We start from the raw sequence: 26,178 nt of genomic DNA, 5'->3' as shown, positions 1-26,178 counted from the left end.
TGAAAGGAAAGACTGCAACTAGAGAAAAGTTTCTAAACACACTAAGCCTCCTGCAGAAATCCCTTCCACACTGTTGCAGTCAGAGGCCCTGTGTGTCTGGATCGCACCAGTTGTGCTGCAACCCCTCCCTCTCAGACCTCAGTAAGTCCTGGTCAAGTCTAGGGCACACCTGAGCTGTCGTGTGTGAGTTCCATACGCCTGTGGTAGAGTCAACACCTGGTCAATTTGAATTTTCAAGCGTCACTTGGTTATTTTAATGCATCACAAGGAGGCTGAGGTTTCTGGTGACCTCCTTCCCCATGCCTTCCATAGAGACTTTTCCAGGTGAATTGGGCCAAATGTGTTTAGTCAAATGTGTTTGGAAAAAGGCCCGTTAGCTGGCTGGTAGCTAAATTTGAAACAGCATTGATGAGCCCCCTTAAAGGTCAAATTGACTACATGGTTATTCAAACGTGCCAACATCCTTCAGTCTGGCTTCATTTACAAAGAAGAAAGTTACAATTTCCAGTGATGACTAGTTACTTTCTCTCACTTCTCTCCACAGCCTCATGGTCAAGTGCTCAAAGCCTCAATAGCTCCCAAGTGCCTTCTAATGGGTTCATTCTGTGGCTAACATTTCTTCCCAGCTTATCACAAACCTGGGTAACTTCACTTATTGAGGAAAAAAAACTTAACGCAGCCAAATTGGAATAACTCATTGTTGTTTTAATTTTTTTATTTTTAAACATAACCAGTCTCATAACCCATACCCTTTTTTAGATGGATGATTCAGATGCATCAAAGGCCATCCTATTTTAAAAACTCCAGGAAGGGTCTTCCCTAGTGGTTCGGTGGTTGGGAGTCTGCCTGCTGATGCAGGGGACACGGGTTCGTGCCCCAGTCTGGGAGGATCCCACATGCCGTGGAGCAGCTGGGCCCGTAAGCCATGGCCGCTGAGCCTGCGCGTCCAGAGCCTGTGCTCCGCAGCAGGAGAGGCCGCGATAGTGAGAGGCCCACATACCACAAAAAAAAAAAAAAAAAAAAAAAAAAAAAAAAAAAAAAAAAAAAAAAAAACCTCCAGGAAGTAAAAAGGAACCTAACTCTACTTAAATAACCTGTTCAGGTTTCTAATATCTTGATCAGAAATTTGTGTTTTCCCCCCAAATGCTTTGGCTCAGTGTCTTGAAATAATGTGCACAGCAGAGAAGAATTTTCAAGAGGGTGTTACAATTACAGTTGCAGAGATGATTGAAAGCTCAAAGGGCCAAGGAGAGCACTTGAAACACAAACCCATGACATTTGAAAGATATTCCACATCTCATCTTGTTCTCTTCCTTCGGCTGCCTTGTAAGGGGCCTGTTTGTGATTACCTGAGACAGAAAGGAAGTCATCCACTGAGGTGATGTCATCCACAGCCTCTGTCAGCACTCGGACCTGCTTTTCCCACTGGTCTTTGAAGACATCCATATTGTCCTGAGCAACTTTGCTCTGTGGCCGGGCAGCCAGTGTGAGAGCGGCATTGATGACCTATTTGTTAGAAACAATCCAGGGACATATTGACCACACTCTTCAAAAGAGGAACAAGCAGGTCAGAGACCATGTTGAAACCCTGGACCCTGCAGCTCCCAGAGATAAGTGGGTTCCCAGTGTTTGGAAGGACAATCAAAACATGAAAGTTAAAGTAGGTTATCAACTACTACTAGTTTTTGTTTGCTTTTCTTCTTTATTTAAGATATAGGTTTCAAAAAGTGTTTACTGGACAAAGCCTACTTAGCACAGATGTGGCAGAAATATAATTCATCTTCTACATGCACAAGTGTATAATTTAGTGGTTAAGACACTAAAGGTAAATAGGTATGGAGCATTGAAATAACAGTACAAGACAAATAGAAGAAAGCCAATAGGAGTGGAAAAGAGAATAATCGCCACAATAATTCTGAAGAGACTGGAATAGTTTGAAGTTCTTTTTGAGAAAGGCAGAACCTGAAATGGCTCATGAATTTTGTGTAGCACTTTCCAGTGAGAGGAAAGAGGGCAAGGGAAGGAAATGAGTGACATGAGGGCTGGAGCATAGAAGATCTGACATATCAGGCTTTAGAAACAAAGTAAATGAGGCTTACCTGGGGACACAGGCTGTCAATCTGGGTGGCTGCCATCCGAACTAATTTCACCCCTTCTTCATTGTTGGAGATGGAACAGGCCAAATTGGCCACCTGTATTGAAGAGGATTTGAATGAGAATGATGTTGGGACCAAGGGAAAATACACTGCTGCATGACCTTGTACCTTCCCTGGAGAGCGCCACATCCAAGAGAATCCTTTCACAAATGAGATAAAGGGACCCTTCTGTATTAAACTAAATATTACTAAGTCTTCTGTCTGTAGGCATTTCTATCAGAAAAGCAAGGTGTTAATAACAAATCATTGCTTCAAGATTCTTGAGCACACACAATAATGCATTTTAACTGGGTTCTTCTGAACTCTTTTCGCCTCCATCTACACTCCCACTTGAACTCCCTAAGACTCATTATTGAATGCAAAGCACTGTGATTTTGGCCACATCAGTACTAAATTCTGAACAGTGAGAGAGATGCCACAGGCAATGCTTTGGATTTTAAAGAGACCCATAGTAAACTGAAAATTAGTGTCTGTTACCCCAAAGAACCCAAGATCTTCCTGTCACAGTCTGTCAGGAAGATGTCAGCCCACAGTAGTCAACTCAAATGCTTTCAGGGGCCAGGCAGTTCTGAAAAGTGTGTAGAAAAGGCTGGTGTAATCCAGTAGGCAGTGAGGGGAGTGTGCAGCCAATGAGGATATGCAAGTCCATTATAAAGGCATTCAAGTTTGATTTTTAAAACATACTATAACAGCCAAAACAGCTGAACTGAATTCAAGTTCCCAGGTCAAGCATTTCAATGTTATTCCTTCTCTTCAAGGAGTAAGAATTAGTAATACAAGGCCAGCCTGATTTGCCAAGGTCAACAGCACACAAAGTGATCATCAAAACACTGATCAGTCCCATCAAGCTGGTGTCAAGAGGACAGGAGGATGGAGATTAGAAAGGGAAAAGGAGAAGAGAAGGGCTGCCAGGGCTAGGAGCAGTAGGGCAAGTAGAGTACATGATTAGCAGAGAGAATCCCTAGGAGTCCTGTGGCCATCTGCCTTTTTGTATCACTTTTTTGTTCACTTCTGCTCTCCAAAACAAGACTGCTTCCCTACTCTGCCTTAATGCTCTGGGAGATTCAAATGCACTGCATACGTGTATAGTTCCTAATGTGAAAGAAACCTTAGTGTGGAACAGGGAGAGCAGCACAGAGCTGTAGCTCAGGAGGCTCAACCACTAACCCATTCTGTAAGTCATGCCACATTTGGAGGATTGTTTCCTTATCAGCAAAAGGAGATGGATAGATGGTGATACTAGGGATACTTTCAAAGATGACTTCAATAAATCATTAGTGCAAAGAATCCCATTTTGAAGCTTTTAAAAAAGAACATATTACGTCTATTACAGTGAGAATATATACTATGAGAAACCACAGATTGAGTTCCAAAAGTTCTCATGTAGTTTCTTACATTTTATAGTTTACCTTTGGTTCTTCAGATAATTTTCACTATGAAACTTAGTTTTCAAAGAGAAAGACAAACATGCCTTTTTATACCCATTAATAGGATGCTAAACGCCCAGGGGTATGAGCAGGCTCCTTGGAGGGAGAGCAAGAACACAGGTTCTCAATTTCAATATTGTCTCCACTCTGCTTTTTTATTAATCTTTGTTATATTTGTATTCTACTGTATTTTATATTCCAAATGCCCGAATAAGTATGTGACAGAGAATCAGTTCTCAATACATGTTTATTGAATTAAAGAGTAACCTTTTAATAGCTTTTCAAAATTGCATATAGTGATTTGGAATACATAATAAGTCAAAAATACTCTTAAAGATAAAGTTGTTAGTCCTGTAATTTGGCTGGACAAATTTTCACATTACCTTCTAGCAGATGTTTACTAATGTCATGGAGCTCAACAATAGTTCTTATATTCTAGTCCATTGTTTGAGTCCAGAATGCAGTGGCCCATGTCCATTGTGGCATGTGAAATCAGGATGGTGTGATGAATTTTTGAGAAAAAATATATGTATTTAATTTAAAATTCTGTCTTTTAATCTTAGATTCTTCCCATTTCTTCTGTTGAAAACCTTTCATTTTATGAAATGATGATTTCAGATTATGGTTTTGTTTGCTTTTTAGCATCCTTGCTTGGTATGTGACAGAGACTTGAGGTCATACTTTTCCATTGCAGTGAACAGCTGCTAAAGAGTTTGGCATATGACTCTATATAAGGACAACAACATGAAAACGTTAAAATGCTCCAGCAATCAGATCTTGGGTAATATTTGCTTGCATCTTTGTAAGATGAAAAGTAAGAAAATACCAGCACTCTCAATGAGATAAAGGCTCTAGACCAATTATCAAATGGCTGTTGACATAAACATATTTATAAATAAGAAAGAGAAAGAGAACCATATATTATGTATCTTTTGATAGAATGACAGAACACTACCTATGAAACGTTCTTGCCAAAAGCAACAATAACAACAACAAAAAAACAAAACATGAAAATGATCAGCCTTAGGATTGATTCTCAATTTACAGAAATCCAAGAGACCAACATGTAAAATAAAACCACATGGATGCCATCATGAAAATCCTGATGGTGATAACTAGTAGAAAAAAGTCAGACCTTTATAGATCCTGAATAGACAAATAAACCATTATATAAACATCCATAAATATTTAAATGATTTTTATATATATGTACATTGTAAAACAATGAAAGAAATTTAAAACTCACTAAATATTTGATGATATTAAGGGGTTAATGTTTAAAATACCCTAGTAATAATTCAGTTATTTTTATTTAAAGTGTCCATAGCTTTTATATATGTTTATATGTAATGTTTTAAAATACCCTAGTAATACTTCAGTTAAGTGTCCATAGCCATATATATGTATATATATATATGTATATGTATATATATATATGTATATATATATACACACACACACACACACACACATATATATATCAAGATGCTTATGGATGGAATTATATGTTTTGCATTTGCTTCACAGTTATTTAGGGTAGGGGAAATGGGTGGAGGTATAGAAAAAATGACTGGCTGTTAGTTCATAATGGTCAAAGCTGTGTGATACTATATGATGATTCATTATACAGGCTCTACTTTAAGATATGCTTGAAATTTTCCATAATAAATTTTTTTAATGCAGTAACTAGAATCTATTATATCACCAGCTCTGATAAAATACTTTCTTGCACTTGTACGAGTCTCAAGGGAGCCTAGTATAAGTCAGGGAGAAGTCTGAGTATGGTTTAGAGGTAAGGCTTGCAGACAGCAGAAGAGTGTCAGCCTAAGCACAGAAGGGAATACTGTAATGGCTTGTATAAGACACAGAGGTGGTTCTCCAGACCACACAGTCTCCTGAACATGCTGGTGGCAGGTCCCCAGACAGAAGCTGATCCTAGGAACGCTAGGGCTGAGAAAAACTGGGCTCTTGTGTGAGGGAGATGCAAACCAGTAACTTCCACATTGTGATAAAACAAACAAACAAAAAAAATTTGTATCTTTTGGAATGTTTCTTCATCCTTTGTTTAATAAACTCTATTATGGCTTAGATCTACTGTGGGAACCTCACTGCCCAACAGAATCATCATAGGGGAATAGTGCTAGCAACACTTAGCAAAAATAAAGAAGTGACAACTCCCAATAGTTCTTCAATTATTTATTCTCTTTAATTTATTGATTTATAAATCCTAAAGCCTGGCAACCTCCACTCTGAAATGTACTCCTGTTGTTTAAGTCTACTTAAAATCAGAATTTCATTTACCTTGTGTTATATTCTACAACATTCTGAAAATATTTCCAACATGATGCTAAGGATTTCACTATCTCCAAAGGCAAGCTTCTGTATTTTAAATTGGTCATGGACACAATCCAAATTCCTATCTTCCTTATTTTCCTTTAGCTTGCCTTTGTGTTTCTCACTGGACTCATTGACATCATAGTGACTGAACATGGTTTTATATACTGTGATTTTGAGAACTCTGGCAGCAAACACTAAGTTTCAGTCTTGAGGCAGCTCCTAATCAATAATGCAGCTTGAAACGCCAGTGAATATTTCAACACCAGTACAAGGCTACTGCACACAGTAGGTACTTAATGATTGATTTCAACTACCTGTTCTTTAACTACAGCTCTTATGTTATGATATCAGAAACTCTTTGGTGAAATAAAATGTCCTATGTTTCAAATCACAATATTTTCTCCTTTAAAAAAAAAATTGGCATGATAGTCTTCCTATGTGGGGGGGAGGAGGGGAAGAGAATAGTAGAATAGAATCATGAGACATTAGAAAAAAAAAATTGGAGTAAAAAAATGAACAATATACCATTAATAGATCAGTGTTATGAGACCGCAAACCAAAATTGAGTGATATGATTATATTTAATAGAATTTTGAAACTTGCTTGAATCAACTAAATAGATAACATTTACGGGCTGGTGCTGGCCTCTGCTTTCTCCACTCTTGAATTGTTTACAACTTAGCTCAGGAAACAAGAATCAATTGCCTTCCTGGGGGCTCAAGAAACAATAAAGTCTATCATTAACTATTAAATGTTGGGCTATTTAGATTGATTTATGATTTCTAAAAGTGACTAGGCCATGCGTAAAGGTGGCATAGCTCCTTGGTGAGCTAATTGCACTAAATTTCCCAAGACTCTCTCAGGAAAGGAAGTCCTCCTTCATGACTTCTGAGAGCATAATGGATTTGGGGAAGTAAAAGCTAAAAAGACTGGACCAAGTCTTCTATCCTTGACTTAAATGCCTTAAAAACTGGTTATCTTGGGGGAAAGAAGGAAGCTTAGCAACCTTAGCTAAGTTGTATGCTGCTGACTACAAGAGCTTTAAGTGTTCAAAAAAGAAATAATCAGTACTCCTGGCTGGGAATCAGTAAACACATCATGGAGAGGTAAGATATCCATCTTATAATGCTTTTCTGATTGCCTGATTAGAACAATTTTCTGGTTGCTCAAAGACTATGACATTTTTCACTCTTCTGGAGGCAAACTGGGTAAATAGATAAAGCAAACAATAACATCATTAGCAGTTTTAGAAAGACAATAAACTAGCAGGGAGAGCTGATGCTGATTATCCTAAGAAAGTAACTTGCTCCTTAAACCGAATCTGTATGACTGGCATCCATTCCTAAACCCTTTAATCATCACCTTAGCTGACCAAAAACAGATAGAGATATTCCAGGGACACGGATGGCAGTGACAAAATCGAGAATGTGTGGAGCCCTCATAAAAATACATTGTGATTATTTAAAATGCAAGATGTTTTCAATCAAACACATGTACCAAAAAACACAGCACAGCTCGAAGTTCCTGATGAACACAACATTGTAGCTATCAAATTAGTCTTTTTTTTTTCCTTGCTGTTCATCTATTTTATTTTGGTTTTTATTATTTTTTATTTAAAAAAATATATTGGAGTATAGTTGATTTAAAATGTGTTAGAAAAGAATAAAATACCTAGGAATAAACCTACCTAAGGAGACAAAAGAACTGTATGCAGAAAACTATAAGACACTGATGAAAGAAATTAAAGATGATACAAATGGATGGAAAGATATACCACATTCTTGGATTGGAAAAATCAACATTTTGAAAATGACTATATGACCCAAAGCAATCTACAGATTCGATGCAATCTCTATCAAACTATCAATAGCATTTTTCACAGAACTAGAACAAAAAATTTTCACAATTTGTATGGAAACACAAAAGACCCTGAATAGCCAAAACAATATTGAAAAAGAAAAATGGAGCTGGAGGAATCAGGCTACTGAACTTCAGAATATACTACAAAGCTACAGTAATGAAGACAGTATTGTACTGGTACAAAAACAGAAACATAGATCAATGGAACAGGATAGAAAGCCCAGAGATAAACCCACACATATATGGTCACCTTATCTTTGATAAAGGAAGCAAGAGTATACAAGGGAGAAAAGACAGCCTCTTCAATAGGTGATGCTGGGAAAACTGTACAGCTACATGTAAAAGAATGAAATTAGAACACTTCCTAATGCCATACACAAAAATGAACTCAAAATGGATTAAAGACCTAAAGGTAAGGCCAGACATTATAAAACTCTTAGAGGAAAACATAGGAAGAACACTCTATGACATAAATCACAGCAAGATCCTTTTTGACTCACTTCCTAGAGAAATGGAAATAAAAAGAAAAATAAACAAATGGGACCTAATGAAACTTAAAATCTTTTGCACAGCAAAGGAAACCATAAAAAATACAAAAAGACAACACTCAGAATGGGAGAAAATATTTGCAAACAAAACAACTGACAACTAATCCTTGATTAATTTCAAAAATATATAAGCAGTTCATGCAGCTCAATATCAAGAAAACCAACAACCCAATCCAAAAATGGGCAGAAGACTTAAATAGGCATTTCTCCAGAGAAGAAATACAGATTGCCAACAAAAACATGAAAAGATGCTCAACATCACTAATCATTAGAGAAATGCAAATCAAAACTACAATGAGGTATCACCTCACACCACTCAGAATGGCCATCATCAAAAAATCTACAAGCAATAAATTCTGGAGAGGGTGTGGAGAAAAGGGAACCCTCTTGCACTGTTGGTGAGAATGTAAATTGATACAGCCACTATGGAGAACAGTATGGAGGTTCCTTAAAAAACTAAAAATAGAACTACCATATGACCCAGCAATCTCACTACTGGGCATATACCCTGAGAAAACCTTAATACAAAAAGAGTCATGTACCACAATGTTCATTGCATCACTATTTACAATAGCCAGGACATGGAAGCAAACTAAATGTCCATCGACAGTTGAATGGATAAAGATGTGGCACATATATACAATGGAATATTACTCAGACATAAAAATAAATGAAATTGAGTTATTTGTAGTGAGGTGGATGCACCTAGAGTCTGTCATACAGAATGAAGTAAGTTAGAAAGAGAAAAACAAATACCATATGCTATCACATATATATGGAATCAAAAAAAATGGTTCTGATGAACCTAGGGGCATGACAGGAATAAAGACACAGATGTAGGGAATGGACTTGAGGACACGGTGAGGGGGAAGGTTAAGCTGTGACAAAGTGAGAGAGTGGCATTGACATATATACACTACCAAATGTAAAATAGATAGCTAGTGGGAAGAAGCCACATAGCACAGGGAGATCAGCTTGGTGCTTTGTGATCACCTAGAGGGGTGGGATAAGGAGGGTGGGAGGGAGATGCAAGAGGGAGGGGGTATGGGAATATACGTATGCATATAGCTGATTCACTTTGTTATAGAGCAGAAACTAACACAATATTGTAAAGCAATTATACGCCAATAAAGGTGTTAAAAAATAGCAATGAGATATCACCTCAAAAATAAAATGTTCTGTTACTTTCTGCTGTACATCAGAGTGAATCAGCCATACATATACATATATCCACTCTTTTAAAATTATTTTCCCATATAGGTCATTACGGAATATTGAGAAGAGTTCCCTTTGCTACAGAGTAGGTCCTTGTTGGTTACCTATTTTATATATAGCAGTGTATATATGTTAATCCCAAACTCCTAATTTATCTCCGCACCTCCTGCTTTCCCCTTGGTAAGCGTAAGTTTGTTTTCTATGTCTGTGAGTCTGTTTCTGTTTTGTAAGTAAGTTCATTTGTATCATTTTTTAGATTCCACGTATAATTGATATTTTATCATATCTGTCTTTAAGAAAAATTTGGTTTCGTGTGGACATCACAGACAGAAAGTAACTCTGTCTCAGTAATGCCATAGTCTTGTGTGAACACTTACAAGAAAAGCCAAAAATACCTGGAAGGCTGCTCCTTAATTAGATATTAAAAATCTCAGCTATAGTATTTAGGCATTTAACTCCAAAGTGATATGAAAGTGCATCAGAAAGACAAGAATGTTTCCCTCTTTTCTGGTCCTGGAAATCACATTACATTTTTAAATATTTGCAGTTCTGTTAAGTTCCAGACACCAACACATATTCAATTCATTCAACCCCCAAACACTTTATCATTTCACTAATTTTTACAGCTTCAGGTATCATATAGGTGTTTTAAGAAGAGCACACTATTGAAATAAAGCAGAATAGCAATTCAGAGATTTATAAAGCACTTGCTTCTCATGTTAATATTTCATTATCATCATAAAATTGAGGGTAAAATGAACTTATTTACTATTAAAAGGGAATTTATGGAATTTTCAATCACCATAGTCACAAGGTCATATGAAACCATAAGGACAAGAGATGATGCCGTGAATTCCAGGCAAATATTATTCTCTATGATGATCATAGCAATGAAGAGAGCTATGGTCTCAATCTGAAGATTTATTCAGTTACCTGCACTGATACAATTAGGACACAAAATGGTGTTAATATATACATGCCTATCTGATACAGAATTTCAAGGTTTCTACAATACATACCTCTTATATTACAGATGGTGAATTTTTTAATTCAGTAAGAGACAAAGCAATACACTTCCCTGAACTCTGAGAGGCAAGACAGAAGCAGCCAATGTTATGCCAAAGGGATTCAACCTTAAGAAGACAATGAACTTCCACAGAGATGGACATAGGAGTAGATTTAGTGGCCACCTTCACAGCTTGATTGGAGCAGAGCCCGAAAGGTCTGGCTGCCCCCAAATATGTTTGCAACAGTGTCTCTCTTTCACTCTGAGATATTATGAAATCATTTTAAAATGTAGCTGCTTATGGTGATAATAAAATGAACTAATGTTTGTTAAAAAAAAAATGTAGCTGCCTCAGACCAAGATGAGTTTATCAATCTGATTACCAGTAACTGAGCCTCTGAAGGACTGAAGAGACTTAGACAACAGGGATAATTTGATCAGGGAAGGATGGCTTAAGAGAGGTTGGCAGTTGGGGCAGCATGAAGACGCAGGAGAGGAAAAAATGAGAAACGCTTTTTCTTGCTTTTGTTTTAAAGGACCTCACTGAAGCATCTGACATTCTTGATTATTCTATATGTTTTTTGTTTTGTTTTGTTTTTTTGTTGTTGTTTTTTTGCTGTTGTTTTTTTGCAGTACGTGGGCCTCTCACTGCTTTGGCCTCTCCCGTTGCAGAGCACAGGCTCCAGACGCGCAGGCTCAGCGGCCATGGCTCACGGGCCCAGCAGCTCCGCAGCATGTGGGATCCTCCCGGACCGGGGCACGAACCCGTGTCCCCTGCATCAGCAAGCGGACTCTCAACCACTGCGCCACCAGGGAAGCCCTATTCTATATGTTTTAATGTTTAAAAATCATATAATGATCAAGAGGCTGGGCTCTGGAAGGCAAGCAGCCTGAGGTTTACATCTTGCCAGACAAGAAAGGTGCTTTACCTCTGTGAGCCTCAATTTTTTCAATGATAACACAAACTGGCACTCACAGATATAGAGAACAAACTAGTGGTTACCAGTGGGGAGAGGGAAGAGGAAGCGGAGCAAGATAGGGGTAGGGGAGTAAGAGGTACAGATTATTAGGTATAAAATAAGCTACAAGGATATATTGTATAACACAGGAAATATAGCCAGTATTTTATAATAACTATATAATAACTATATATATAAATGAAGTATAACTTTTGAAAATTGTGCATCACTATATTGTACACCTGTAACTTATATAATACTGTATAGTAACTATTTCAATTAAAAATTCTTCTGTTTTGTAAATAAGTTTATTTGTATCAATTTTTTCGAGTCTGCATATAAGCAGTGTCATATGATATTTGTCTTTTTCTGTCTGACTTACTTCACTTTGTATGAGAAACAGACTCATGGACTTAGAGAATGAGTTTATGGTTACCGGGTGAATGGTGTGGAGGGATAGATTGGGAGTTGGTATTAACATGGACACATTGCTATATTTAAAATAGATAACCAACAAGGACCTACTGTAAAAAGAAAAATGCTGATAAAAACAAACAAACAAACATACTGGTGATAAGGTTGAAATGAAAATGGTTACAGTTCTTAACCCAGTACCCAGCAAGGATTTGAGAGATATTATTTTCATACTTGGCATTTTATTTAAAGGTCACTATCAAATAAATACTTTAATAATATCAATCACTGATGCATTCAGCCATTCAAATATTGAGTACCTTAGATGTACCATATAGCGAAGATACAGAGGAGATCAAGTTAAGCATGACATATTCCTTAGAGAAGCTTATATTTAAATTAGACAAGTAAATGCATTTTTATAGTTCACATCATGAAGATTACTACAAAGGAAATAAAATGAGGCAGTGACAGAGAATAAAGGGAGGTCAATTTTATGTGTGATTATTGCATCCTTCAGTTACAATTTTTATAAAGTTACAATCTCATCATGTACCCTTTTGTTACTGCTTAATCTCTTATATCGCAAATATTTCCAGTGTCTGTATACTTGTAGTCAATTTTTTATAATAGAATAAAATTACCAAATGTTTTTGCTTTATTATTTGGCAAGTCAATTCCCTGTTGCCAGACATTTAAAGGACTCTCCAATGTTTGCTGTTACTAAAAACAGAGTAACATACATCTTTAGGCCTCCAGTTTTCGCTTCTGTCAGAAGTGGATTTTCTGGGTTAGGGAAAATGTTATGGCACTTGTTTACATATGGCTATGTGCTTGCTGAAAGGTCCCCAGCAAGGCATGATTTATTAATGCTCCAGTGTCACCAGCATTAGTTCTACACTCCTGGACACTGCTTCTCCTTGCCTTCTCGGGCACCTCCTCATCGGAATGCCTTTCCAGGCTTCATTCTACAAACCACAAGTATAAATCAGGATTGCTTAAAAAGTCACTTCATTTTCCGAGCTAGACTGTGAATTCTTGCAGGACAGAGGCCTTCACTACACCTAGTACATAGATGGGATCACGGGTACTCAATTCTAATTTTTTGAATTTATTAAATCCTACAAATTGCCTTTATGCAGTATAAAGTAGAACACCATTCAACTTGTCATAAACTAGTCATGCAAACTGGGAGGGCCCCAAGTTCTACAATCTGGAGTTGCAAGCAAGTATATGTCCTCCATGCCATTCTTTCCACAGTTTATCATCAAATCAGCTTTCAGAAGCTAAAACCAAATGAAACCTATAAAACATATTGCCACATGGTGCTGGGGAAAGTTTCTTCCTAGTCCCACCAGTCTTCGTACCCTTGCTGGTACTTACACACCTGTGAGGACACAAATCTGCATTCCTAGGGCTCCCCAGGGATGCTGAACAGCCTGTTCTCTCAGGTACACACACATCACTAGCCAATAACTGTTTGCATGCCTCTGCCCAAATTAAGGTGATCAGTCTGCTCTGGTGACTCTAATGAAGGTAATCGCCAGCTCACATTCATGAACAAATTGATGTGCCTGCTTTGTAACTGAATCACTCAGCATAAATCTATACTCTTCATATATAAAAACCACAGTGGCTTAAAATAATGTAATAAAGCATCACCTAATGCCTTCTTGGTGCCTGTTCATCAATAATGTGGTTGTGTGAAAAGGATAGGAGGGACTTAGCATGTGTTATCTAAAATCATGCAATGAATGTAATACCCTTTTCATTACTATAGACCTTCTGGGATTTTGTTTCCTCCAACCATTCACTGAGGAATTAAGTTATTACTCTCCACTACTATTTGGTCTCTCAGAGTCTCATGTAAGTAAATAAAATCTTAACTTATTTCCATATAAAACATGTTGACCTTCATATATGTGAGATGAATCCCCCACTGCCTATGAATGGAGCCAGAGCTTCAGGTTCTGGCTCTAGCAGTGAAGAAGGGAAGAACTGAAACACCCAGGGAAGGTTTGAAGGAGATCCAGATAATAAATGAGTACAGCCACTCTCTGTAGCCTGGTCTTAGACATTTCAAGATGACAAGTGGAGGGGTGGAGTCAAGGCCATAACCACAGTGAGGAGGAAGGACTCTAAGCATCCTAACCAATACTGAACCTGTGACTTCAGCCCTCTTTGCACAGAATTCCAACTTGATGAGGGAAATAGAAATCCCTACTTTCTCCACTTTATACTCCAGAGTTTGTTTGTTTTTGGGAGGGGGGGCCTCCTCCAATTAAACGCTTAGCAATCAGCCAATGTTCAGTTCAAGGTCCACAAGTCCATGAAGACGTCCCATTCATACTGGCCAATAAAAACTGATCTCTCTTCTAAACCTTTTCAGGCTTACTACGTGCCTTACTTGTGGCTACTTTCCGCAAACTGTTGTTTAATTCATTACTTGTGGTATGTGCAGATGGATGAATGGGTACATACAGAATTAAATATGCAGATACACATAGATATTGTACATCTTCAATTAAATTTCAACCTCCTTGAGAATAATGGTTGTGTTTTATTCATCCTCGTGGCCCCTCTGGTTCCCTGTACAAGATTTCACACACAACAGGTATGAATGTGGTTCCAGGGCAGCCTCCCTATCCTGGATGTTTTCTTATCTCCTGCCCCCACCTGCACTTATCTCTATTGAGTCCTATACCCTCTTATCACTGTTAACCCAGCAAAGGATGCTAATTGATCACAGTATTCACTAAAGTAGTATTTTCTCCTCCTAGGAAAATATTCTCTAATATATCCCTCCTAACATAACATCTTAGCCCAATTAAGATATTCCCAAGTCTTGAAGAACTTGAAGGAAAAATGTACAGTGTAGAAACTTCAGGCTCCCCAGGTAAGTTGTTGGGGAAATACTTAAGGGTAGGGAGTTTTCTGTAAGCTCTGTCATCTTTATCTAAAATTTCTTCTGTCTTTTCTTCCTCTGACCACCTGTTTTTGTAAATAAAGTCTTACTGTAACACATCTTTGCCTGTTCAATTATATATTGTCTATGACTGCTTTTGCACTACGAGGGGAGAGTTGAGTATTTATGATAGAGACCACAGGACCCACAAGCCAAAAATATTTTCTATCTAGCCCTTTACGAAAAATGATTGCAAAGTCCTAGTATAGGTGAAAACCTGGGCAGAAAAAAACAGTCAGTTTTATTAGACCTGTCAAATATGCCAAAGCAACTTCATAGCAGGAAATGGGAAAGCTATCATACTGTGGTATTTATGGCACAAGTGCCATCAACAAAATTAAGTAGGTCAGGAAGAGGCACATATTCCTAGCCTATAAACCACGTGCCCCTCCCAGGTCTATTTAAGAGTGTTAAGTTCTGAGACAAGGATAATAATAAAATAAAAGTAAAAGGAGAACAGGAAGTTGGAAAGAGAGGGGAACAGACAACCAGAATGACTTCTAGTATGTTCTCCACTACCCATGCTAAGTTTGCTGGTGAATAGAGTCAAAAGAAGCAAATATGAGTCAGTAATGCCATGTGGCTTACCTCCCAGTATAGCCCATCAATCACTCCTTCCTGAAGCTAGAGGATCACTCTCCACTCTCTGGTCTTCTTTGAACTAACTGAGATGATCAATTTTGCAGTCTCTCATCTACACTTATATTCTCCTTGGACATGCACTTCATCTTTCACTACTGCTTCTCCACCTAACACCTTGCAAGTCTTCACCCTGGGCTTCACCAGTCTGCACAGCTAGCCCAGTCAAAAACCTAGGGTATATCTAACGGAAGGTACTGGTCCTCCCAGGGGCTCCTTGGCAGAAACCTGTGCTTGGTCACTGCAATGTGCGTTGTCTGGGGGAGAAACCCCAGAAACCGGTTTCACAACTTCAGAGGGCTCCCAGGTAGACTAGAGTAATGTGTATGGGGGTGGGGGAGATGACCTGACTCTGATCCTAGGCTACATAAGGAAAAAGACTGAAGAAATGACCTTCAAACCAGCCCCATACCCTTATCAGCTCCTTCCCAGCCCTCAAGCATCTGTAAAAATTCTTCCTCCTCCCATTTTCATTGCCTCCCGGAATCTTTCTAGGCTCAGTCCCTCAAATCGGCTTGCCCCATTTTACTCATCCTCCATTACCAGCTCTTCCTGTCTTCAGTTCAGATCTGTTCTTGCATTCTTCCCTACGTTCTCTTGTGACATTTCAATTCTCCCCCTAGTGTCCAAGTCCCAGCTTGTTTGGGTGCAGATTAGAGCTCCCCTTTTCCAAGGCTTTCCCCACCCATTTCTTGCCCAAACCAGGTGACAATCCAGGTCCCTCAGTCATCACAGAGGAGAAGACAGAGAGCTCTCAATGTCAGCTCTACCTCACGCTCATTCAATAATGTAGACCAAGCCATCCACGTGTAGCAGCACGCTCTGATAGTCTCCAGACCCCTCACCCCCTTCCATGTGTTTACGCTCATCCTTGTTCTACTTTCTTTACCTGCCTTCATACTCTGGTTCCTGATACCTGCTTCAAGTTCTCCTTTGTATAACAACACCTATGAAAACTTTTTCCTAGCTATCCAACATCATCAACCCAGTGGATACACTCTCCTTCAAAAGTGAAAGCATCATAACTGCAGCTATGAGAGCATTTTCTTATCTCTGTCCTGTGTGACACACACACAGCCAAAGCCTCTTGATTTCATTGATAACCAAAGCTTTTACAAGTCTCTCCCAAGGTGGACAGTCCCTTGTGGAGTGCCCTGCATCCCCTTTCTTCTATGGGCCACAAGCCCCACCAATACTTGCAAACATACCAGTGTTTTGCTCAGCTTTGAAATCGAACACATTTCTATGATGCTCAGAGAACAGGGCAGAGCTGAGCCAGAGGGTAAGCAGCAGAGTTATTTCATGTGATCTGGGAACCATCTCTGAAAGGGCCCTGCCACATGGAGTCCCGTGTCTTCCAAGGTGACCTTCAAGAAGCCACCTCCACCTTGTTGGGCAACAGATGCTGCCATCACAGTCCAGCACCATGGCCAGGCTTGGACCCCAGATGCATCCTGGTTTCATCTGCACACCCTCAGGAGACCATAGCCACATCTAGAAGGAAGGAGCAGCTGTGCTTGCAAAAGCACATGTCAGCTCCCAGCCAAGGTCATGCTCATAACCAATGCTCAAAGGAATAGATTGAGCCCCACAATACCCTTCACGTGTGCCTCAGCTTAGCAACTTTCTACAAGGGAACTGTATTTGCTGTCATCCTCAGTGGGTCACCTTTTTCTCTAGCTGAATCAGTCGTCTGGGTGAATGGCCAGTCAGCCTGACCTTTAATCTGCTATGTAATAAAGACGGCCTTCTGACGAATAGTCCCAGAGAAAAGCAAGTCATGAGGAAATTCTATGCATCTTGTTTCTGTTTAGCTGCGTGCTTTCCAGTATAGCTGTTTACTTAACTGTGGCCTTCTGCCTCAAATAGGCTCCACATTTTTTCCCCCATGGGATCCAGGTTTAGCAAACATACTCATTGTGGAAACACCAATAATACTGTGTGTGTACACATAGAGAAAAGGAGAGAGCTATGAAGATGTTTGGGTCTTTTCATCTATGAAAATGCTCTTAGCTAAGTAAGTAATAGATATGATTATTGTTTTAACATTCCCTGAAGCCTAGGGAAATTTCTAACTTTTGAAGAGCTTAATACCTATATCTCACAGTAGAATATATTATACATACAGATATATAGGTGTACATTTTTTCATGGGCAATATTTAGTGATGAAATATAAGTAACAATCTATGTCCATGGGCCAAATGTACCCAGTGGCTTGTTTATATATGGTCTTTGAGTTAAGAATGGTTAATGTGAGACATTGTCTGTTCCACAGGGCCTAAAATATTACTGCTCTTAATAAAAGCTTGCTAACCCCTCAAATCTGGTAATATTCTGGTGTTTGTCAGGTTGTAGGCCAGGACAGGAATGGTGCCAAGTACCCCAGTCCTGAAAGTCTTTGCCTCTGTTCAGTGAGGCCCTCTGTACTTCCATCATTTCCCAAGCACTTCTCCAGTGATGTTCTTCAAAGGCAAGGACCTTTTGATTCCTCATCCTTTCATGTATTCATATTTACCTAAATTCTGTTACATCATTCATCGTTTCACCAGATGTAAGTTTTCTAAAAACCCAGTCTATCCCCAGGGACTAAAGAGCTACTAAATTTGAGAATGTTCCAAAGAATGAATCCAAGACTTTTAATGGAATTCACAAAGAATCAGTGCAAAAAACACGTTGGAGGCAGTATGTCTAGAATATGGGCAAAACTCCCAAAGGGTCTACTTGGAAGAAAACAGCACTCTTTGGGTGAATATACTTTGTGTGGGAGTTGCACCTTGTATGTACCAGGACACATTAGATCCAGAACAAGGCCTGAAGGGTGGGGTTCCACCCACGGTTCCAGATTGAGAGATGATGAGGTTAAGTTTTGCTCCTCAAACTATTGTCTACAAGCTAGTACACTTGTTTTGCCTTCTTTAAAGACAATATACATATATATATAATCTCCCCATATCATCACCTTTTTCAAATCTATAGAAGTAAACAGTTTGAGAGTTCTTTTTTTAACACTTTTAATTAAAAAGGTCAAATTACTATCATTATTCATTAATATTCTGGGTACAAGTGAGACCCTGTGATTTGACACCGAAAGCATGTTTTCCTGGCCACTCAGGGTGCTGAAATCAAGTGGGTCGTATTTTTCACATATTCTTTCCCCTAAATGCAGACATGTGCCCACACAATGACCATCTTCTGTTACCCTCCCCCTGCAAAGTTATAAGGGTGACAGGAGGAGGATAAGATTCATGTAGTTCCTTATATCCAGGATTTGTAGAGAAGTTTACATTCAAGGGAATTCTAGGTACCTGAATAGTGCCTAAGACACTTTCAACGTTTCTAATTTCATTCAATTCTCACAATGCTTAGAATAATACAAGAAGAGTTGAATGTGTGAGTATTAATTGTGCAGTTTCTTAAGAAGATTTACATGCATTTTCTCATTATATCCTCACAAAACCCTATGAGGTAGATACTAGTATCGTTCCCATTCTATAGGTGAGTAAATGAGGCCCAAGGAGGTTCAGTAGTTACCTCATGGTCACATAACAGAAAGCAGGAAGGTCAGGTTTGAACTCCTGCAGACTAACTCCAGGGCATATTCAACAAAACCTGACATGATGCTTATTTATTGATCACCACAAACCTTAAAAATGGGTAATCATTTTCTTTCCATTTTACAGATGATGAAAAATGAAGTTAAGAAGCTAAGAGAGAGAATAAGTAGCTTGCATAAGTCATACAGCCAATGATGGCAGAGCCAGTATTTGAACCTGGAGTCTGTTTCCAGGCCCTACACACAGACACACACAAACTCTGTATATATAAAACATATACCACAATTGCACCCTCTGTAATCCTACTAGTGGAAAAAGGCCATTATTATAATTACAGATAATTGAGAGTCAATGAGGCAGCCTTCCAAATTTAAGTTAAAATCACTTTAAGAGGGATGTAGGAAAAGCTGACGTGATAACAGTGCTGAATGCTCCTCCAGCATAGAACCTCTGGCAGAAGACGTGCTTTACAAGCAACAGGCTACAATAGGAGAGAAAACCCAATTTGATACTGAGGGTAGACAGCAGATTGGAGAAAGGAGATTGGAAACTCAGCCTTGGTTGACTTTAGTGTTTTGCCTGGGGCCAGTCCTGTTCCTGAGGTTTACCTAGACACAAGAGCAGTTAGAGTCAGAGTGCCTGAACTTGACAATGATATCAAATAATTTCCCTTTTACTTCACAGACATGAGAAAGGGGGTCACCAACACAGGATGAAGGAATTGGCCTGAATACAGCACATTCAGAGTGGAAAAGGCATTCATCAATCTAGTCCCCCAAAAAAGCCTTCAGGGAGCTGCCTAACCAGACTCCTGCTCCCAGGCAAGGGGTCTCCTGTGAGCACACTTAGCCCATCTAACCAGGCCAGGCAGGAGAGGGTTCCTGAATGGGGGTACCAAAGTATAACTCAAGAAGCTGAGAAGCAAGTTTCTGGATTGATTCCTATCTCTTGCTTCTCTAGGTGAAGAGAATGAAGATGGCAAAAGTCACTCTAAGAAATCCAGCTGTGCATTTCTGCCCCAACCCAACCTGGGGCCAGAAGAGGAGAGTTAGTGAGAGGACACTGCCTGGCTTTGGCTTCATTCACTTGCTCAACACATTCAATTAATCATCGCAGCAGGCTTTGCGAAGTCAAGCAAAAGAAAAGAAAGAGACATCATCTCTGCCTTCAAGCAACCCTCAACCTCATTGGATGAGCCAGCCAATAACGGAGCAAATACAGTGAAATACAAATCGTGCTGCAGTAAGAGCCTCTGCCAGCTGCAGTGGAAGCACAAAGTCGGGAGAGATTATTTTTGGGTGGGAGGGTTTGTAGACCTAGGGGTTACTCAGGAAATGCTTCAACAATACAAGACCGCAGGGAACTCTCCTTAATATTCTGTAGAGTTTACCCTTGTATAGGTAAATAATCTGAAAAAGAATGAATATATGTATATGTATAACTGAATCACTTTGCTGTACACCTGAAACTTATCCAACATTGTAAATCAACTATACTCCAATAAAATTATAAAAAAAAAGAAATTGGAATATATTTCAGATTGATCAAAAATTGGAAAACAAACAAACAAACAATATAAGTCCCAAGTCTTACATAAGGCAGACCGTAAGGTGGGAGAGAAGGAAAGGGCAAGGGCAGAGGGAAGGCATTCCAGGAAGAAGGAACAATGTGAGGCTGGTCCAAGGAGCCTGGGGTATTTGGTGATTGGCAAGCGGTTCATTAAGGCTGTGTAAGGAGAGGGTCAGCAGGTAATACAGCTAGATATGGAAGTCAGAGCCAGAGATGGCATAACTTTGACTTTCCCCTCTAGGCAATGGAGAGAGCTTTAGGCAGGTGAGTGATGACTGGACAGATGTTTTAGGAAGAGCATTTGGGCACCTGTTTGGAAGATGAACTGCAGGAGAATGGGACAAAGCGGGGTTCTTCCTATAGAACTGGATACTTATGGAAAGGAAAATGTGCACCTATTTATACAAGATAAGGGAGAACAAGGTGCATGGAGGTCAGTGTGTAAGATACACTTTTGTGACCCCTATTTTACAGATGAGGACACGAGACTTGGAGAGGTTAAGTTCATCTCCCACAATCACCCAGTTTGTCAGATTGAGAGCCAGAAATAATCTGTTGTCTGTTTCCCTGCAGGTCCATCTATTCCTGAAGGCCTGCAATCCCCATGAACAATCCCCATGTCTTTTGCTAAGACAAGACAGACAGGAATCGGCAACTCCTGACCTGAGGGTCAAGGTCAAAAGGCCCTATTCTACACTTTTGCTCACCCTACTTCATCTCTCTCTGTACCTTGCCGAAGGTCAAGTTCAATGATCCAGGAAGCCTTCTCTGACCAACACCACATAGGCTAATATGATCTTCCCTCTCTTCAGAAATCTTAATATATTCATTTTAAAAATTAGTCTCAGGCTTCCCTGGTGATGCAGTGGTTAAGAATCCACCTGCCAATTCAGGGGACACAGGTTTGAGCACGGGTCTGGGAAGATCCCATGTGCAGTGGAGCAACTAAACCCATGTGCCGCAACTGCTGAGCCTGCGCTCTAGAGCCTGTGAGCCACAACTTCCGAAGCCCACGTGCCTAGAGCCTATGCCCCACGACAAGAGAAGATGTCACAATGAGAAGCCCGAGCACTGCAACGAAGAGTAGCCCCCACTCTCAGCAACTAGACAAAAGCCCGAGTGCAGCAATGAAGACCCAATGCAGCCAAAAATCAAATAAATAAAATAAATAAATTTTTAAAAAGATCTATGCATTTTAAAAAAAGAATTAGTCTCAAGTTTGATTATACTAAAACTGCTGTCTGTGAAGAGCTTGCCTCCCCAATTATATCCTCTGATTCTCAAAGGCAGGGACCAGCCCCTCCCTCCCCTGTACTGACCTCAGTAGGAAATACGATGCTGACAACCCAATAGGTAACGAGCCTTCTTGGCTGCAAGTGTCTGGCTACCGGGCCTTGTGCCACTCACACCCTCACAATAGTGGACGGGAATTCACCTTGGAGTCCAGCCCCTTCACATAATCAGAACTGCAATATAAAAAGCGCTGCTGTGTCGTAAACACTGTCACTGAAGTTTAAGTTCAGCAGTAGGAATTGACATCCCCTATCTTCCTCTCTCCGTCTCCTACCTGGTAACTTGCTCTTCATGCAGACCTGCCATTATCATCAAATCACTAACATTTTCTTCCTTTTGCTTCTCTTTCCCATGCTCCAGTCACTCACACTGAGTTTCTCCTCTCAATTTACAGCTCTGATTTATACATCTTTTTTGACTCTCTTACAAGTTGCTTTTCTCTGCTCACTGCAACCAACCTAATATTTACTTAGCCTTTGTCAAGTTTACACCTCAGCTTTCATTTTTGCTCCCCCATTCAGCCTGCTTGAGATATTCAAAGTTGCTCTAAATGCTTTTTTCACTGGAAAGTTCTTCCTGCTCCTGAGTAGGTATGTTATTGCAAAGGTTCTCAACACTCCCTTCTTAGAAGATCTCATTCACTGCTGTGATCTTAACTATTTTCACCTTTGAGTTGAAAATACCCAAATCATCCACTATCCCAATCTCTTTGTTACCTTCTTGATGTAACTTTCTGAGTTGGTTGAATTGCTCCAAAAAGGTGGCCCACAGTCACCTCAAAGGTATGATTTCACCAAAAAAAAAGGTTCCCCTCACATATTTTTCCTGCTTAGTTTCACTGTCAGCTAATGACACATCCAATCTCTTATTTACCCAGGATAGGAAACTAAGATTCTTATTCAGTTTATACACAAATTCTGTCACCTTTAACTGCAATTGGTCTCCAATTTGCTTCCTTCCTAATCCCTTTGCCACTGCCCAAGTTCAAATCTTTATCACCTCTTACTGATTACTGGCATAAAAGGCAACCCATTTCTTATGGTATCCAGAGTCCCCCAAGCTGGCCCTAACCTCGTTCTCCAGCTTTAGCTGCTCTCTACATCCCATCATACCCCAATTCCCACTACATCTAATCACACCCCGATTCTCACTACATCTGACCTCACTCCAAGCCTTACTACACCCCATCGCAGTCCAATCTCCATGCTACAAAAGACTACAGCCTTCATAGACACCTGCCTTTTCAACCCTGTTTCAAAAAATGTTTGAAAATCAGCTGAGGCTCATAAAACAACCAATCACCCTGAGGAGCCCCAAATCTCTGGATTTGGACTTCAGATATGACCTCTGTTCAGAATCAGAAAAAGCATGACTCACTCAACAGAAACACAGGGCCCAGGTTCCAGATCTGCCTTGTAGGGAACTTCCGTTTAAGAAAGACCAACAGATCACACAATTCAGTCATGTAATTGTTATGTCATGAGGCATATATTCTTAAAGCAAATTGACTTTTTGGTTTCCCTCTCTTCATTTAATTTATTCCCTGGGGCGAGTTATTTCTTCCCCATGCTTTTTCTGGTCATTCTGAAGTAAGACTGTCTCAACTTGTTTTTTCAGTGTGTTATTTTCTTATTGCTGCTGTAAGAAATTACCACAAAATTAGTGGCTTTAAACAACAAAACATTGTTGTCTGACATTTCTGAAGGTTGGAAGTTTCAGGTGGATCTCACTGGGCTAAAATTAAGGAGTCAGCAGGGCTGGGTTCCCTTCTGGTGCCTTCCGGGAAGAATCCATTCCCTTGCCTTCTCTATCATATAGAGGCTGCTCTTATTTCTTGCTCATGGTTCCTCTCCATCTTCAAAATCAGCAATGTCCAGTCAAGCCTTTCTCACATCACATCATTTGACTCCACCTGTCCTTTCTCCCTTGTTCATTTATAAGGACCTTGTGATTACACTGGGCCCAACTGGAATATCCAGGATAATCTCCTTATCCTAAAGTCAACTGGTTAGCAGACTTCATTCCATCTACAACCTTAGTTCCCCTTTGTTACGTATTGTACCTTTTTAAAAAGTGCAAGGATTAGAATGTGGACATCTTTGGGGGGGACATTATTCTGCCTATCACATATAGTTCTACCTAAAAGTTAAAGCTTAAATCTTGCTTTAAAGTTAAGGATCCTCTCCTTCCCTTGATGCGATTATAGTAAGTGAGAAGGCACTCACTTAGCTTCTCCTCTGTTTCTTCAATTGGCAGCTTTAACTCCTGCTTCGCTAACTTGCTAATAGGGATTTTCAAGGCCTCCGGGGGTGGGGTGGGGGAGCAGGTGATGGGAGAAGAGATAGGAGAAATAGGAATGTCTTTGCTCCCTGCACAGTGATGCTGCACCAAAACTCATGCTGTCTGGGGGTGGCAGGTGTTCACAGCAGCTCTGCTATCAGTGGTTTTCCTTGCTGAGAATCAATGCATCTTCTCCCTACTGGTCCTTTACTCTTACATCAGTCCCTAGGAATCAATACCTCCAGTTTTTCCACCGAGGTTAACTCACTCTCCAAACAGCCATCTTGAAGAGGACCTTGGCTCACTCCACACCAAATCTCTCCACCCACAGGAAATGCCAGTCATTTTCATGGGTCAACTCTGGGAGTGTAGGCCAATTCCAGCACAACCAACTTTCCTCTGCTTCACTGTGGAAGCAACTGCAGCCTGATTCTCACTCTTTAGATTCTCCCAAACTGATGAGACCCTCATTCCTCCGTGTTCTTCCCCGGCATATGGAGGACTTTTCCAGCTCTCCTTGTGCTTTTGTCAGAGCCTGTTTCCCTTTGTTAAAGACAAGGCCTGGTATAACATACCAAAAGCAGCCCTCTCCAGAAATGTCTTCCGTCTGATATCTATGTGTCCATCCTTTATACCTCCAGAGTAGGTGAGGGTATTAAGAGTTTGCTAAATCAGCTTTCAGTCAGCTGCTTAGAAAATTGTACCTCTTGGTCCTACACCTCAATTTGGAAAATGATGCAGAAATTTCTATTTTATTAACATTCCTGGTGGAGGTGGGATAAAGAAACAGGGGAGGGTCTCCCTATGTGGGTGAAATGAAAGGGCTTCTAAGCAACAGTGGATCAATAATAAGACTGCATCCTAGAAAAAATGTGGTCCGTGAATGACATAACAGGACCAGTCTCCCGGACTGTCCCGTACATGTTATTCCTTAGGGTGGTCCATGGGTGTCAACTTCCCCAACTGAGGACACTGTTCATTATGGGTCTGAGTCTGATGAGCAGCTTGGACTCTTTGGACTGTTATTTTAATTAATCCATAAGAGCTATTCCCAGACTTCTGTGCTCTGGGCTATTTTGGCAGGACAGGAAAGATACCAGCATGTAGTTGCTTCCCACAATTTAAAGGAAATATTACCAAACAGATAATTCACCCTTTGAATAAGTGTAAAATTTTCTGGGACACAGAGTCCAGGGGAGGTCAGAACAGACCAGGTCAAGGGATCAGTTCTGACCTATTATTATCTATAGCTCAGAGCTCTGGTTAGGCCACATGCTGGGGAGTGACAATGCTGTTGCCAACACTCATGCAATACGGAAGTATTTTTTAAATGATGTTAAAGTTAGAAGGAGATTTACAGAGTGTCTAGCCCATATCTCTCACATTAAGATGAAGAAACAGACATAGAGAGAGTGGGATTTTCTCAAAGATGCTTTGTAAATTAGTGGCCAAGCCAGGATTCAAAAGCAGGTACCCTAACTACTAATCTAATGATCTTACCACTTTTGCAGTCTGGATTTGGCAGTGGTTTCTGTGTTTTATTGTTTTATTAGCACAAAGTGTAGGATAGTACTCAAAAAAGGTTTCTAGGTCTTCACAATGCTAGTTTCTTTCCTTCCGCATCTTCCTTTCCTTTGCCTTCTCAGCACATCTTCTTTTCCATCTTAGATACTCTCTGATTTTATAAATGTTGTAAAACACACACACACACACACACACACACACACACACACATGATACTGCTATGTGTATTTTGTATATTCGTTCCTCAAATCAAGCTCCAGATATTTCTTTCATATTTTCCACTGTCCCATTAGAATGTACTAATTGTGAGTTCCCTTCTCTCCTCTAAGTGATAACAAAGGATGCTGATGTGTTCTAGAGAAAAGCCCATTCCTATTTATGCTAGTAAGTAAATTATCGTACCCTCTCAATTATCCAGGGTCAGAAATGA

The 26,178-nt window shown here is 39.8% G+C and overlaps 1 protein-coding gene across 4 annotated transcripts in view; it reads right to left on the bottom strand.

The window, feature by feature from the left end:
- CTNNA2 (catenin alpha 2) overlaps nt 1-26,178 on the bottom strand; it is a gene marked incomplete at its 5' end in the record, with an annotated part of 1,039,969 nt that overhangs the window by 98,591 nt on the left and 915,200 nt on the right. For 3 of the 4 annotated variants that reach the window (XM_082642275.1, XM_082642276.1, XM_082642277.1), the window contains 2 exons: nt 1,350-1,506; nt 2,100-2,192. In XM_082642275.1, the coding sequence (XP_082498401.1) occupies nt 1,350-1,506; nt 2,100-2,192 (250 nt within the window). The remainder of the gene's footprint in view (nt 1-1,349; nt 1,507-2,099; nt 2,193-26,178) is intronic. The other variant, XM_082642278.1, reaches the window with a different exon arrangement.

This window comes from Mesoplodon mirus (assembly GCF_964341445.2).
Source record: "Mesoplodon mirus genome assembly, chromosome: 14".
Lineage (NCBI taxonomy): Eukaryota > Metazoa > Chordata > Mammalia > Artiodactyla > Ziphiidae > Mesoplodon > Mesoplodon mirus.
This window is presented reverse-complemented; position numbering and strand designations above follow the sequence as displayed.